The sequence below is a fragment of the Pollicipes pollicipes genome, unplaced genomic scaffold, assembly GCF_011947565.3.
Source record: "Pollicipes pollicipes isolate AB1234 unplaced genomic scaffold, Ppol_2.1 Scaffold_3087;HRSCAF=3621_pilon_pilon_pilon, whole genome shotgun sequence".
Taxonomy (NCBI): Eukaryota; Metazoa; Arthropoda; class Thecostraca; order Pollicipedomorpha; family Pollicipedidae; genus Pollicipes; species Pollicipes pollicipes.
Genome location: NW_023596225.1, coordinates 21650787 through 21667212, shown reverse-complemented (window position 1 = coordinate 21667212; position 16426 = coordinate 21650787). Strand labels below are relative to the sequence as shown.

At 54.8% G+C, this 16426-nt stretch overlaps 1 protein-coding gene across 1 annotated transcript in view; it reads right to left on the bottom strand.

The window, feature by feature from the left end:
• The window catches only part of LOC119114858 (corrinoid adenosyltransferase), a 34083-nt gene extending 18830 nt beyond the window's left edge, over window positions 1-15253 (bottom strand). Inside the window, exons 1-3 of the mRNA XM_037238908.1 lie at window positions 15134-15253; window positions 11793-11957; window positions 5591-5825 (exon numbers count right to left, since the gene is read on the bottom strand). Coding sequence (XP_037094803.1) covers window positions 5591-5825; window positions 11793-11957; window positions 15134-15246 — 513 coding nt within the window. The 5' untranslated portion in view covers window positions 15247-15253. The remainder of the gene's footprint in view (window positions 1-5590; window positions 5826-11792; window positions 11958-15133) is intronic.
• Window positions 15254-16426: the final 1173 nt, after the last annotated feature.

The window sequence follows — 16426 nt, the reverse complement described above, 5'->3', positions numbered from 1 at the left end:
GCGGCTGCGACCGGCCGACACCATCCGTCAGCGGCGCCCGGGGACTCCCGAGCTCGAGCTGAGGACGGGGCGGCTCCGGAGCTGGAGCTGGGGACGGAGCGGCTCCCGAGCTGGAGCTGGGGACGGGGCGGCCCCAGAGCTGGAGCTGGGGACGGTGCGGCTCCAGAGCTGGAGATGGGAACGAAGCGGCTCCAGAACTGGAGCTGGGGACGGATTGGCTCCAGAGCTGGAGCTGGGGACGGATCGGTCCCAGAGCTGGAGCTGGAGACGGAGCGGCTCCAGGGTTGGAGCTGAGGACTGAGGAGCTGAGGCTCCAGAGCTGGAGCTAAGGACTCCGGATCTGGAGCTGGAGAGGGATCGGCTCCAGAGCTGGAGCTGGAGACGGATCGGCTCCAGAGCTGGAGCTGGGGACGGAGCGGCCCCAGAGCTGGAACTGGGGACGAGGCGGCCCCAGAGCTGGAGATGGGGACGGGGCGGCTCCAGAGCTGGGGCTGGGGACGAGGCGGCTCCAGAGCTGGGGCTAGGGACGGATCGGCTCCAGAGCTGGAATTGGGGACGGATCGGCTCCAGAGCTGGTGCTGGGGACGGATCGGCTCCGGAGCTGGAGCTGGAGACGGATCGGCTGCAGAGCTGGAGTTGGGGATGGATCGGCTCCAGAGCTGGAGCTCCGAGGCGGCAGCGAATCCCGGCCTCACGACTCCGACCCCCGACTCGTCTGGTTCAGGTGTACAACAATGACCCTATCGGGGTACGCCCACCACTTACTGACGCCGCGCTTGGTCGCGACCGACCTGGCGCGTGACTCGGACCGAAATCCCGACGGGACGGCAGACTGGGGATCGCACGGGCCGCGTGACGGTGGCCCGCCGAAACCGACGGGCCGTCGACGAGCACCGGAGAATGATATGGGGGGGGGGGGCGGGAGGGCGGGGGGGGGGATGCCCAGCAACAGGCGGGTCGGGCCGGAGGATGGGCCCGTCGCGTGCCGCCCGATCGACGCCCGAGTTTTTTGCCGTGCATGGGTGATCGGGGTCAGCGCGTCGGCCGTCGTGAGACACCGGTCGATCGACGTCCGGGCGACGGCCGGCCGGCGCGGGCCCGCTCGCATGCCCGCCGGTCAGAGACCTCTCCCCAGCCGCCGCCCGCCCCGTCACGAGCAGCGGTCTGCTCCCCCGCCGCCTGGCCGCCCGCAGCCGGGCGCCGCCGCTGGGCGCCGCCGCCGGGCGCCGCTGGCCGCCGGGGCGCCGCCGCTGCGTCCCGTCGCAGGCGGGCGAGGGAGGCATACGACCTCAGTGTGGCATTTATGACATGAGGTGTGCGGCGGATATGGAAGGAATGACATCGAAGGTCACAAAGATCTGTCAGCGAGCCAGAACATGTTTAGGAAGCCTTGTCCTTGTCTTGAGGGATGCACCTGTTCGGATCGGGCAACTATATCCCTAAATGTTTGGTGTGAGTCAATTTCCTCTTCTCCCAATTACTTGTTCGCAAGGGAATAAAAGGGCTAAACATAGATAATATATGCCTGCCAAGTAAGGATGCAACATGAGCTATGAAACACGCATCGTAGCAATTTGCCCTTTTTGCTTTTACAGCAGCATTGTTTCTAGCAGTTTTCCTCGGCGTTTTGGTAACCTGATGATACGTGCTTATTCAAGTAAAGTTCATTCCCAGAGTGCCAGCCAATTTCTTCGCACGACGTGATATAAAACATTGCTTTATTGTTTCATATCATGATTTCATATTTTAGATGGGCTGAAGCCACGGAAATTGCTGTGCAGTACTATGCAGCGCTTCGCTCATATCCTGCCGCGTCAAGCGATGCCTAGTGATCGCCGGGCAGAAGCCCGAGCCGTAGTCGAAAAATACAACATCTTCGCCACCCTACGCTCCACATTTCCCAGCGCGTCGCAGATTCAGGCCCCCACGCCGGGATTTCACGGCAAGGGACTCCTCGCACACAAAATGCGCCAGCACGCCGAGGGAGCCAACTCCAGCGAGACCGCCGCAAGAGCAAACAATGGGACACGCATCAGCACCATTCACCGTCGTTCTAATGCATTCGCTCTCAGCGGCGCACTTCAGCGGATCGGAGCGCTATCAGCGGGGCGCTCGCAGACCAGAAGTGCGGGCCGGCCTGGCGACAGGCGGCAGTGCGCGCGCGGACCGGCCGCCCCCGATCCAGCGGGGTCGCCGCCCCGCGGCCACGGCCCACGTTCACCGCACGAGCACGTGTCAGCCCGAGCGCCAGTGTACGTCCCCGGAGCCGACCAGCAACGCTCGGGCGCGACGTGCGGCGCTAGAGACCTGCCAGAGCGGATGATCGCCATACTCAGGCGGCGGGCGTCTCACAAGCCGGCCAATGAAAGCCATCTGTCTGACTGGTTGTCGCACCCAAACAAGACGGCGGAGATCTTGTCCGTACCGGGCCACACCTGGACATCAACAGAGCCCGCGTCCAGCTCCCCAGCAGATGGTGAAACCTCGCCCGGCTCACCAGCAGCTGTTCAGAGCTCGCCCAGCTCCCCAGTGACTGGTGAGAGCTCGCCCAGCTCCATAGTGGCAGGTCAGAGCTCGCCCAGCTCAACGGCTGGTCAGAGCTCGTTCGGCTTCCCGGCGACTGGTCAAAGCTCACCCAGATCTCCAGCAGCCGGTCAGAGCTCGCCTGGCTCTCCAGTGGCTGGTCAGAGCTCACGTGGCTCCCCAGGGGCTGGTCAGAGCTCGCTCGGCTTCTCAATGGCCGGTCAGAGCTCACCCGGCTTCCCTGCGTCTGGTCAGAGCCTGCTCGGCTTCCCTGCGCCTGGTCAGAGCTTGCCCGGCTTCCCAGCGGCCGGTCAGAGCTCGCTCGGCTTCCCAGCGCCTGGTCAGAGCTCGCCCAGCTTCCCTGCGTCTTGTCAGAGCCTGCTCAGCTTCCCAGCGCCTGGTCAGAGCTCGCCCAGCTTCTCTGCGTCTTGTCAGAGCCTCCTTGGCTTCCCAGCGTCTGGTCAGAGCTCGCTCGGCTTCCAGCGCCTGGTCAGAGCGCGCCCGGCTTTTCTGCGTCTGGTCAAAGCCTGCTTGGCTTCCCAGCGTCTGGTAAGAGCTCGCTCGGCTTCCCAGTGGTCTATCAGAGCCCGCTGCCGCAAGCGACGGCCAGAGCGGCGCGCAATCTGCGGACCGAGGCTTCCATCGACAGCGGCCAGAGTTCCCCGGCCGCCCGGGCGGCCGGGCGGCAGTATCGACCGGCCGATGGAGAGGTTCCCGTCAAAGGGTCCCGAAGCCACCATATGAGGAGGATTAACACAGCGTCATACCGCTACGGTGGAACGTCCTCCACAACCCACGGGTGCCACCCGAAGCACCTGGTGGCGGCCTGTTCTACATGGCATTACGGGAGGACAGCGTGCCGCTGGACCTGGCATGCCGGCATCCTCCCAAAGGTCACAAGATGATCCCCACCTAGGGATCTGGCACAGCAGCGCAGCGGACAGGGTGACCTCAGCGGTCACGGTGCGACTCGCGGCCGCCGGACCTGGCCAGACCTTGGACAGTCTCCTAGAGGCCATCGAATGACTCCCTACCAAGGGACTTGGGTACATCAGCGGCCAGGGGCCGCAGAGGTCACGCTACGACCACTCGACCTCTGGACCTAGCAAGATAGTGCCCAAAAGGCCACGGAATGGCCACCTACCCCTGGATTTGCAACACAATGCACAGAGTACGCCAGAGGTCACGGAATGGCCTCCTGATACCGGACTTGACATAGCAGTAAACAAAAGGTTGTACGGAGGTTGTGGAACGCCAGCCCGCCGGCTGTGGACTCCCAGAGGTCGACGGACGACCCCTGACACCTTAAAGCTGTTGACTGGCTGCCGAGAGGTCATGGGATGGCCCCCTGCCGCCTAATAGAGCTGTCGGCTGACGGCACACAGGTCATGCAATGACCCCTTGCTGCTTCAAAGAGCTGCTGACTGACGGCACAGAGGTCACGTGACAACCCTAGTCACCTCACGGCGCCGCTGACTGACGACCCGGCGCGAGATAGCCCGATGGGTAATCCAGGTCCAGTTCCAGCCACAGAGCACGTGGGACAGAAGGTGGTGGCGCCAGTAGAATTGCCGGGTCGGCTTGGTCCGACACGCCACGTACGACAGTGCGCGGCAGTGTGACGGGCACATGGCCGGCATTTGCTACCCTTATCAGAGGGCCAACCGCGGCCGACAGAAATGCCTGCACTCACAGTCAAGGTGTTAGGAGATAAGCCACCCAAAGGTCTGTGATGCGCAGGACTTGCGCATCACAGACCAAAGGTCTGTGATGCGCAGGACTTGCACGCATCCATGATCCGATAGTGACATCCGATATCACTATCTCATATTAGATACACATTCTGACATACATATTCATTCTCACCTCTCCAACAAATTAAAATATCTTGGATCGATTCTAGCAACGAATGGCATCCACATTCTCACCTTCCCTAACAGTGAATGTGCGGTTGATTCCCTCAAGGAGAAAAGGTCATGCAGATCCAAACCAACACGTATAATGCCATAGTAACGTAAGCACATCCCACTCTCCTCGGTGACCCGCTCCCCCTGTCAGCTCCCGCCGTCACTGCTGCAGCTGCTTCAGGAAATCTAAGTCATTCTCATGATGCGGAAGAAGCTGCCGCATCGCTCCGAGGTAGCAATGATTTATGAGAGCTATCAATACTGCAAGTTTCTGGACAAGAGGCGGAAGACTAAACGAAGCCAGGATTCATGGAGTCCATTCCCACCACACGCCCATTTCCCACCAACTCATGCCGGGTAGGTGAAGTTTCTGTACTTTCCCGCAGTCTCCGCAAACACTCTGCGTACTTAGGATCGCATCAGCATACAACAGCCTTAAGTTGAGCATCTGTAATACGAACCTGCATTAGCCCTCCCTTATCCGCCACCACGGCAGTGTGAGCGCACATCGTTTACTTAAACACGAAACCTCCTCGCTTCGAGCTCTCACTGACTCCACTAACTGCGGGCTCTAACCGTCCCCTTCAATGATATCCCTCGCCTCATTTACGACATCAGCCTTCCTTCGGCACAGCTTCGCACCAACTCATCCAGTGTCAGCCCTTTCATTATCATTTGTCGTAGTTTCTCGCCATTTCGTTGAGTGCGACTCTTTCACAGAGCCTTTGCATGCGAGCACCCGATCGTGTGCGCTAACGTGTCCGCTCCGATATATTGCGTGATCGCTGGTCCTATCCTGGGGTGTGACTGCTCAATACATCCTCTGCTGTGAACACTCGTCATAGCGCTATTATTGTGAGCCCCCAACATATGACCTAGTGTGACCCCGCACAATGCGCTGTAGGGTGGGTCCGTGTCACGCCACTTTGCGAGCCCTCACCAATCGCCATGCACATCAGGATCAGCACTGGGCATGCCCTCTGTTGTCACTCATCTCCATATCCTGCATTAAATCTATCACCATATTCTGTCTGGAATTTGAACCCTCACCATAGCTTACGGATCCCTCAGCTGGCCTTTTGGTGAGTCCCTCACGTATTCCACATGGCGACCTCGCAGATCCCTGTGCGTGACCCTGCGCCGGCTGGGCGCCACCGTACCGGCAGTATGAAGTTGTCGAGCGGCGGCAGCTGCTGGGTATACTCGTCGATCCAGTGCTCGAGCTCGGTGACCCATGCGGCCGGCACGGCGGCGCCGGTGCGGCGCGTGTGCGCAGGCCGCGCCGACGAGCGCGGCGTGGCCACCAGCGAGCCGACGTCCTGCAGCGCGCACTGCAGCCGCTCCAGCCGCGCCACGTACGGGTGGCCGGCGTCCCTGGCCAGCACGCGCGCCAGCCTGCCGGCAGTCCGGCCGGGTTCACAGCGGCGGCCGAGCGCAGGCGGAGCCGTGCCACCAGCACGCGCGCCAGCCTGCCGGCAGTCCGGCCGGTGTTACAGAGGCGACCGAGCGAGGCCAGAACCTGGGCACCAGCACTGTCGACAGGGTTGGTGTCAGCGATGCTTGGTGCCACGACCGCGCGCGCCGCTCCAGCGCGTCGACCGTCGTAGCAGGACCTGCGATCTGGGTTGTGGCATGACATAAGCGATGACGAGTTAATGTTGTGTAAACCTAATCGCTTTGGGGGCAGATTTTCATATTTCATGTTTGTTTTGCTCGCTGCTCCTGAAATGTTCGTTGCAGCGTCACGAAATGCCGTAAATTTACATGGAAATGACGTGCACGCCTTTGTGAAAATGTCAATGACAGCAGTGGCGCTGAGGCGGTTTAACACGCGCCAGGGTGGCCGGTTGGATACCCTTCGCTCCGGTGGGTGGGTCAATTTGATCCTCTCTGAGATCTCAGGAACTAAGAGAGCTAGATACACCAAATTCACAAGGTTTATTGACCTGTGCGTGAACTCACTCAGATCAAAGGTTGAGGTTCCTAGGTTATGACCTTCGGGTCATACAAGGTCACACAAGGTCACGCAAGGTTAATTTCCGGGTTGGCCTCCAAAGGGCCCCTAGAACCTAGCTCTAAGCGGACTGTCACAAGCTCATTTAAGGTCAGTGACCTTGTATGACCTTTTAAAGGTCATGGTGACCAAAATCATACAGGGCTGCTTTGAGTTTTGCATTTGAAAAAGCGACAAAGATTAAGCTAAGCAGAATGTTCCTAAAAACCAAATGTTAACCAGTGTCATTGTATGTCAGTGACCTATTCTGCCCTTTAAGAAGCCCATGGAAAGTGTATAATGTGGTTCCTGTTATCAATAAATTCGAGATGGACTCCAGAAACTACCCCATGCAGCAAGCTCTAGAGAAAAACCACAGGCTGGTTTTGACCTTGGTCTGACCTTCATACCTGGCCCTAGGTCAATGTAATTTGTTCATTCCATTGTCGTGTTGCCTAAATAAGCATCTCAGACATGTATGGCTTCGTCCAACACTCCGTTGTTGGATTAGATTGAACGATTCCATAAAAACTGCCTTCGCTGAAGCTATGGTCTGACTTTTACCTGCCATAGGTCAGCGACCTTACAAGGCACAACGTACAAGAATGTACAGCACATCTCCGGTGCATTGTAGGGCAACATAGATAGCAAGTCCACTCATATGCGAATAGATCATAATTATAGATACCATAAACCCGTGTGTACAGTTTTTCTTTGGCAGGGGCGACTGAACCAAAAATGGGGCGCACACTGTTGCATTACTTGCCAACTATGCATCGCAGGTGCTACCAGCGTATATTTAGTTCTGCTCCATAATGTGTGCGTCGAAGCAAGCTCACCAAATGAAGAGAATGACCATTGCAGGCGACTGCCAGCTCCCAGAAGGATGGGAATCATTCTGGGCCATCTGCGCGGCATGCGGCTGAAGGGAAGCGAGGACTTGCGGTATATCTATGCCGTAGGTAAGGGTGAAGTAAATATGCGAAATCCAGTCGCAGATCATTATGCATGTATCATGTTGGATATGCATCCGAGCTACCCTCCTGAAGTGCACTCACGTACTCAAAGATGGGGGAGGCAAGTGGTGGGCAAACGAAGAAAAGCAATGCTACTGGCGCCTCCTACACATGGTTTACCTTGATCCAGGCCTGTGTAATTCATTAAACATCACACATTTGTCTGTAGAGAGCATATCCGATTTTTATATTATCTTAAACCCAGAACACATACACTATGGTTCATAACCCAGTCCTTTTCACCGCCCTGCAACCGTCTGAGGTTCTCAGTTCGGTTTTCAGACACACGTCGAGTAAACCATGGTAAAAAGTACGACAAACACGTTGGAGATACCGTACACGCACAGCCAATGATATATGACCCATATAACCCGTCGGGGTTTTCGTGTGTCATTGCATGTTCGTTTGCAGTATTTTCAGTTTGTCTGTGGGAATTTTAAACCACCATGGTTTACAATGAACGTGTGTGTTCTTTTACTTGATGACGCAGCCGTTGTTCTCAATGGGAGCCTGCGGTGCTCTCAGCCACGGATGCACGACTGTCGTGCACACCCTCTGCCCGAAAGCACCTGAACATCACTCACGAAATACCGTTCTCAAAACGTGGAGCATCACCGCGGTCCTCGGCTGGCCAAAACTTTAGAGCACTGCCGATTCAAGTTAACCTTCACCCAGGCCAGCCGTTTTTCATAATTAAGGACTGATGGAGGTGGCGATGCCGCCCGCACCTCCTGTCGTTCGCAAACTAGGAAAGCTGGAGCCTTGCGGGAAAAGCCGGCAGATTTCTCTTAAAGAGATACTGTGATTGGTACAAGTTTGATCGTCGTCTCCCATGGTTCTACAGCGCGCGGCAGTGGTACCTGCAGCAATCTCCCCTCCCCACGTCAAGTTTTCGGGGTAACGACTGGCTGACTGAAAGACTGCTCCGCAAACTTCACCCAATGAATTCCTCCGCCTGATGGCGTCGTGTCCGAAAACGGAACATCGTCCTCAGAAAGTTGGCCGCCGCCAGTCCCACATCGACTCGGCTGTGACGGTCAGTCAAAGCCCCACTCTCGAGCCCATCCTCTCCTAGTCATCCCGTGCCCTCGACTCATGACTCCAGGAGGTCTCAGCCCGACGGAGGCGTTGCCCGGTCTGTCTGCCCGGCGCTGCCACTGCCGGCGGCGCCCGTGGCTGGCCGGGGACGACGCCTGACATACGGACTAATGGCAGCGCGGCGGCGTCCGCCGGCCGGACCTGCGCTAATGGCCGCACCTGCCACCCCGCGCGGCACGAGCTCAGGCGTGACTGGGCGCAGGTCAAGCTAGCCTCCCCTCCCCCGGGTCAGAGACGGCAGGCACCTGCCATCCCACGCGGCACGAGCTCAGGCGTGACTAGGCGCAGGTCAAGCTAACCTCCCCCTCTCCCGGGTCAGAGACGGCAGGCATCTGCCACCCCGCCCGGCACGAGCTCAGGCGTGATTGGGCGCAGGTCAAGCTAACCTCCCCCTCTCCCGGGTCAGAGACGGCAGGCACTTGCCATCCCACGCGGCACGAGCTCAGGCGTGACTAGGCGCAGGTCAAGCTAACCTCCCCCTCTCCCGGGTCAGAGACGGCAGGCATCTACCACCCCGCCCGGCACGAGCTCAGGCGTGACTGGGCGCAAGTCGGGCTAACCTACCCATCCCCCCGGGTCAGAGACGGCAGGCACCTGCCAGCCAATGCGGCACGATCTGAGGCGTGACTGGGCGCAAGTCGGGCTAACCTACCCATCCCCCGGGTCAGAGACGGCAGGCATCTGCCAGCCAACGCGGCACGAGCCCCGGCGTGACCGGGCGCAGGTCAAGCTGACCTCCACCTCCCCCGGGTCAGACACGGCAGGCACCTGCCAGCCAATGCGGCACGAGCTCAGGCGTGACTGGGCGCAGGTCAAGCTGATCTCCCCTCCCTGGGTCAGAAACGACAGGCACCTGCCAGCCAATGCGGCACGAGCTCAGGCGTGACTGGGTGCGGGTCAACCTAACCTCCCTATCCCGGGTCAGAAACGGCAGGCACCTGCCACCTCACGTGGCACGGGCCCAGGCAGGACTTGGTGGTTGACAAGGCAGGTCAGGCTGATGTCTAGCCACCGCAAGATGCGGCCGCTGCCACCTTGTACCGTCGGATCCTTCAACTCAGAAGGCAAGCGAATAGCCAGACGAAAAACTATCCAGGACGCCTGCGAAAGACGGAGTGCAGCTGACTTCAGCACCCATGATCCGCACAAGAATGGTTTCTGGTGTGCAATGCGGTCGGGGCCCTGGAAATGAGTTCGTTTATCTATCGTGCGCAAGGCCCGTAGCGTGGCTTCGACGCGTCTGGGGCAGTATCACAGCCCAACTGGAAACATTAGCTCTAGTCACGAAGGGATGAGCGTGGTATTCGGTGAGCCTGTAATGGCTTTCAGCTCTCCTCGGTCGTCGCTATAGGCAAAACATCTAAATATTTGAACACACGGAGTAAGAAACGTTGTTCCGGTAGTCTCCGAGTCTTGAGCTCTTCCTGCACTGAACCAAAAAACAGCAATCCTTTACTGATGGCAGCCGTCCACAACTCACTCCGCAACTCTTATGTCTAGGCAGGGAGACCACGTTCGCAGCTTCCCCTGCGGAAGCCACTAGCCGGGACCGTGGGCCCGACAAAAGCTTTCCACGCGTCCCTCACTTCTGCCAGCTCTGCCGCCTCCGCACGCTCCGCATCGGCCCACGAGCCGAAGCGCCTGCTGACGCCCGAGATCGACCGCCTGCCGGAGGCCGTGTGTGCGTTTGCGTGCGTGCGTGCGTGCGTGCGTGCGTGCGTGCGTGTGTGCGTGTGTGCGTGCGTGGTGTGGTGTGGTGTGGTGTGGTGTGGTGTGGTGTTGATGCCACTTTCCACCCACTCGAAAACAACTACCTTTGTATGTGGGGTTAGGCCATGAATGTACTGTGAGCCATGTATCGTACTGTACTAAGCGGTTCCATTGGAGTTCTTACACTGTCGGAGGCGGCCGGGCCCTACGGCTGGTGGCGAATGAAAGTTTCTGTGAGCCGGTTGTTAAAATTGGCAGTCGCACAGTACTGGTGAGAAAACCGGCAGAAACCAGCAAAACAATAAAACGTAGAAAGACTGTTTGGAACCAATGTAGCGAAAATTCGCAATGCCGGCAACACTAACACAATACAAAGGCATGTCCAGCCCGATGTGATTTGGACTGGAACAACGATTATTGGTGAGAGGTGTTGCTTGGCCAACAATATCGTACATGGTAGCTGTTGTAGGCTGATAAGCATGCATGGTAAAGGACGTTTTCTTTACCCATCACATAGAAAATAACACATGAAACAGGTCACAACGTGATAGATTTCTATGGCGGCTAAATGGGCTATCTTCGTACAGTTTAGACAACACAAATGGCCGTCTCAAATGGAGCACCAATTTGCAACAAAATATGCTGCTCCGCACTGATAGGTCATGCAACAGAGATCATGATCATCGCTTTTATTGGCATGTCATGTTTCGTGCGTACCTTTAAAGAGAGCAAAAATCAATACGTGTCTCAAAGTGTTTGAAATCACGTTTCGTTCACCGCGGAACGATGCCAGAAGTGTTGGGCTTTTCCACAATGTATTTCCATGGCTGCTCCACATACTTAAATAGCCCAGTCCATCTTAGCATTATAATGAACGCTTGTTTTAAACATCACAGTGCACAAAAGCAAACGGCTGGAAGTGTTGAGGCTTTCTAACCTTCAGCAGATACCACATATTTCCACCATACTGTTGTGCTATCCATGTGCTGTTAGCTGTCGTGTGACTGCAGTTTAACATTACAACAGATGCGGCCGCTTGGGAAGCGGCGTACAATGACATCGTCGGCGGCGGGATCAAAGCTCCGGCGTCGCACCAAGCCAACTACCGCGCATTCGGCCGGCGGCCACAGAGATTTAAGCACAGCGCCTGCCAGGCGGGGTTTGTCCAGCGAAGTTGGAGGCAACGGGGCGGGGCTGGACGGTCAGGCCTGGCGGGATAACCTCGGTCGGCAGCTGTAGTGGCGTAGTTTGGGATCGTGCCATGATCGGCGTGATAGGATGCCCGTTCGTAATACGGGACTGATGGAAACAAACTTGGCGGCTGAAATTGACAGAAATCCTCATGCATCTAGCATACAGTGGCAACTGAATATTCCTTGAAAATGCTATTCGATTCGACCATTAAACAATTGTTCAGATTTGTAGCGCTCACAAAATAATGATCTTACAAACAATTCCAAGTACTTTTTCACAAGCAATGACATGTGCATTACCACAGCAGGCAGTAACGTTTCACGCCGTTGATCATGTATCAGCCAGGCTCACCCGATGGTAGCCGAGAGCTCATCGACGGTACCCAGCGCCTCAAACAGGCAGTCGTCCTTGGGCCGACGCTCGCCGGTGAACGTGGCCGACGTGCCGGCGTCGCCGGTGCGCGTGTAGATGGCCGGGAAGGCGCGCCGGCCGTCCGCCCGCAGGCCCCGGCCCGCGCTGCAACAGCCCCGGCCGGCGTCACAGGCCAGCGGTGCAGGCTGACAGGTCGGGCTACAGGGTGGCAGCGTCAGCGCGGCGCCGCCCGTCAGCGGGCGCCGGCCCGCGCTGAGACAGGTCTCGCGCGGCGGGCCACAGCTTTGGCCGCAGGAGGACGTCGCAGTGTGCCGTTGCTCACTGCCGACGGCCGGCGGTGGCAACAGCGGGCTGAGGTGACGGGACTGCCTCCTTCTGTGCGCTGCATTGCGACAAAATGAGGTGTCATTTGGTGTCTGATTCTCCTATAACAACATCTACATTACGACAACGGTGCCTCCCAGTCAGTCTCTTATTGGAAGGGTGAGTTTCGTACCACGGATGACACACCGATAGCAGGCCGAAGGATTTACTTGCCTACCGTAATGGTCTGTTCACTCAGGAGTTTTTCAGCACGCCGGACGGGCGTCAAGTTCAGGCGACGTCATGAGGAAAAGGATAGCGTGTCACGCACACCAAGGGGTGCTCAAAGTCGGATCTAAAACAGTTTACTCTTCATAGTGTAGATCATACCTAAGGTCTAAATGTCTGCTTACATAACATTAAATATCCAGGCATATGTGAGGCCTGCGGTCGATAAAGCATCGCCAGTCAAGATCGTCTATAGACATTTCATTACCAATAGATATAAGAAAAAATGTTGCGTGCTTGGCATTGAAACATCCAGTCAGAATTGATTCCGCTCCTATTCCCGACAAAAAGGCATATTCAGCATGGCCAGGCATTGAATGGCAGAATATATGATGTGCTGTATACCCGGCCGCAAGCTGTTAAAAAGAGCAGCGCATTCGGCAAAAGTATGACGTTCGCAGACGCGCGGTTTATAGTCTGGGTCTTTGTACGGGTGTCCGATGCGTGGAATACTGTAGATGTGATACGACCATTACGCAGGTCATCAAGAACCAGCATCGGTACACCGTTGCTATGTCGCCGCACATCACTGTGAAGGAGCAAACACCGCAGTGGCATACTTAAGGCACGCGTTACATCCAGTCATGGGCAAGAACGGCTCAAGAAGCAACTCATGCACAAGCCAGGGTGACGGACTCGAGGCATTTGTCTGGACTATGCGCCGTTCGGACAGACGACTGCTCCCAGCGGACCAAATTACGTCGAGGCACGGCCGCCGTGCCGCGCGCCGGATGACGCCCAGTCCGTTTCAGATGGTGCCTTGGCCCGTTTTAGATGGCGCCCGGCTCGCGCCAGATGGCGCTCGGCCCGCCTCAGATGGCGCCACCGGCGCACACTGCGAGCGGTGCTGCGCACTCCTGCTCTAGGTGGCACTGTCTTTGGTGTGGCTGTTATGGGCACTTTCTAGATGGACACTAGTGATATAGGCAGTGCTGTGGGCAACAATGCCACTGCTCTGGAGCTCTGCATGAGTGATGTTCTCCCCTTGGGGTAAAGTGCCAAGAGGGCTACCTGTGCCACTATATTGTAACTGGATGGGCAACCCAGGTGTGGTGATAGCAAACACTGTCCTTGTCATATAGTTTCTGGAGGCTGGGAGATATATTTCTTACCACAGTAGATGTATCCCAGGCCTCTGCCTCAGAATACCTAGAATAAGCCAGGATTGACTCAACATACAGAAAATGACAGCTCACAGAACACATACTTGCTTTACAGCATGGGCATTTTTACACCAGTCAAATCTCACATTAACTTAAGTACAAAATCTAGCATCTAGATTCAAATTCTGACAGATTCAGACATCTCAGGCATTCTTAAAGCACCCTTCACGAGACAAAGTGTTCAAATTGTTCATTACACAACTCAATGTTTGAATAATTATTAATGTCAACACATGGAGCTGCAGGTGGTACCTGCCCCCTCAGCTGGTGTCAGCTGTGATTTTGTTGAATTTATGACAAAGTGATGTTTATGATACTAACATATACCTAGGCATGTTTTAAAACTATGAGACATATGTCTTGTTTATCACAGAATATAGATTCACAGTTTCATGTCAAACTAGGTAAGGCTGGATTAGGCTAGTCTTCATATTCATTTCACACTGACAACATATTACCCTCTCAGCCTTCATGAATGGGTCATGCCTGCTCAAACAGTTGAAGTACACTTCCTCAAAATCTGCACAAAACTAAAATGTCAATAGCTGACCTCACAAACTTAACAAGTTCCAAACATCTCAGAAATTTGCATTTATGCACTTTAACACTCATCATGATGACCTGGACAAATGGGAAAACATATATTGATGATAATTAATCTAAGAGGGTTTACCTATCTACTCTGCATGTCAAGTTAACATATATTGTTTTTGTGTACCTCTCTCTTTACAGCCTATATTGCAAAAGGATATATGAAGCCTGCAGTTATGAGGTTAAACCTGGTAAGGAAGAGGCCAACCAGAATGAGAAACAGAGCATTTGACATGGCGACAAGGCATTGCCCAAATCAGAGGCAATGCAAGTGGCTGTTCCGTCACACTCAACCTAAGCTGGCATTTCTGCCAGCTGAAACAATTTTTCCACTTGGGGTTTTTCCAGGCTAAGACTGGTATAATCTGGTAGAAACTCAAGAAACTATTATCTTCTTATTTGTGATGCTCAGATCCAGAAATTGTTGTCTGTTATCTTCTATGTATTAAAATACTGGAAACCAGATGCTGATTATCTATTTCTTTCTCATGGTAATTAAATGATCCATGACACATCCTGTCCAAGGTGGAAAGCTTCAACTAGAAACTACCTATCTGAAACAACTTACAGCTACCTACCCTGAAACTTCAACTCCCTTGCCCTCAGTAGGCAAGAGGGCAAAACAAATCAAAATATGGCCTTACATGCATTATCAAAATGTGTGCGCTATCTGTCAATAACAGTGTGCAAATAATCATCCCAATTTGTCCTTACCAACCCTTATTACTGGTGTTATCCACCTTTGATGTTCCTTGGTAATACCAACACCTAGCATGCAGCATTTTTTGTTGTCTTGCTATCCCTCCATCAGTCATCAGTTATCAGTTCAGAATGTTCTGCATTGATCATGTTTTCAAGTTTTACCGCCCAAATTACTGCCATCAGGTTGAAAATTGTTAACTCGGCTGGCTCAGTAGGCGATGCCGCTCACGTACGGACTCCCTCCACCATTCACGCAAATGTTTAAACACTTACTGAATGTTTTTAACGCTACAATAAAGAGCTGAGACGCCTCTCGGCACTACGTCATGAGCATAGGAAAATGCTGAAAGGCGGTACAGCGCGGAACTCCGGAGCACCGTCCTCATCTTCGCAGCACCGGCTCTGGGAGCTGCCATGTTGCTGTTTCTTTTTTCAATAATGTGCCCCGTGATGTGAGGTCCAAAATACATTCAGTGGTTCGAGCGGCGGCGTCATTATTTTTTCTACCATAAGGAAACCATTGGAGCTCGTGTATTGAGTGTACGGCCGAACCACTGACATCATTATCGCTAGCACGTGTCCACTTCGCACTTATAGGGAAATTTTGAAGGTGATGTCCTGCCGACTTTCGGCCGGTCCTTTCACGTCCTGCTCGCCGAGGGAATCCATTGGCGACGTTAGATTGGGCATAGCGGATCGGGAATTTCGCGTCGAAGGACAGGGCTGTGACTCAGCGTACCCTGTCCCTAGCAAAAGAAGTTCGCTCATTCATAATTTCTGACCAAGTTCCCTTGAGTGTCATCCGCATTTTCGTAATTTCGCGATACACAACATTTTAGATTAGCAATTAGATTAGATTGCCTATAAACGATTAGCAATTGACATGAGAGACCGGTAGTTCTCCCTCAATGACGTCGTGCGCGTTTAGTTGTATCCGCGTATGATGGTCTTTTTAATTGAACACTTTCTTTGCAAATAGACGCTGTGCACAGCATTGCGAAAAAAATGCTTGGGGGGGGGGGGTAGCCGAACAACTGGGATTTCCTATTCAGACACGTGTGGTGCACTTGCAGATGACGACCCAATGCTATCGGATGCACACATACAAGCTGTTCGCAAACATTTATAAGTCTCTTCTTCCGTGCCGTGGTATTCTGGCCATCACCCTACGGATATAACAGTCGCACTATGCGCAGTCATGGGGAGATTTAAATACAAAGAAACGACATATCTGCCCATGCATGATTTTCTTTGCCGACCGATAGCACTACCATAATGGCACGGTATGCACATGATTGCACCCGCCGTGGAGGTCAAAAATATTTGAAACTGGACGCCTCATCTTTGCAGATCGCCGATGCGTACAAACTGCCAGAGTGAAACGCTGGCGGGAGTTCGACCGAATAAAATCGAAACTGGAATACGAGATGTGTGTTGCACTGGCAGCTGATAACTGCGCTATCGCTATCTCATGTGCACTTTCGCGCTTCTCGTCGACGCGACGTACTCTGACCATCATGCTACGGGCAGTTAACAATGCGACGTTAAAGTGAGATTTTTGACCAC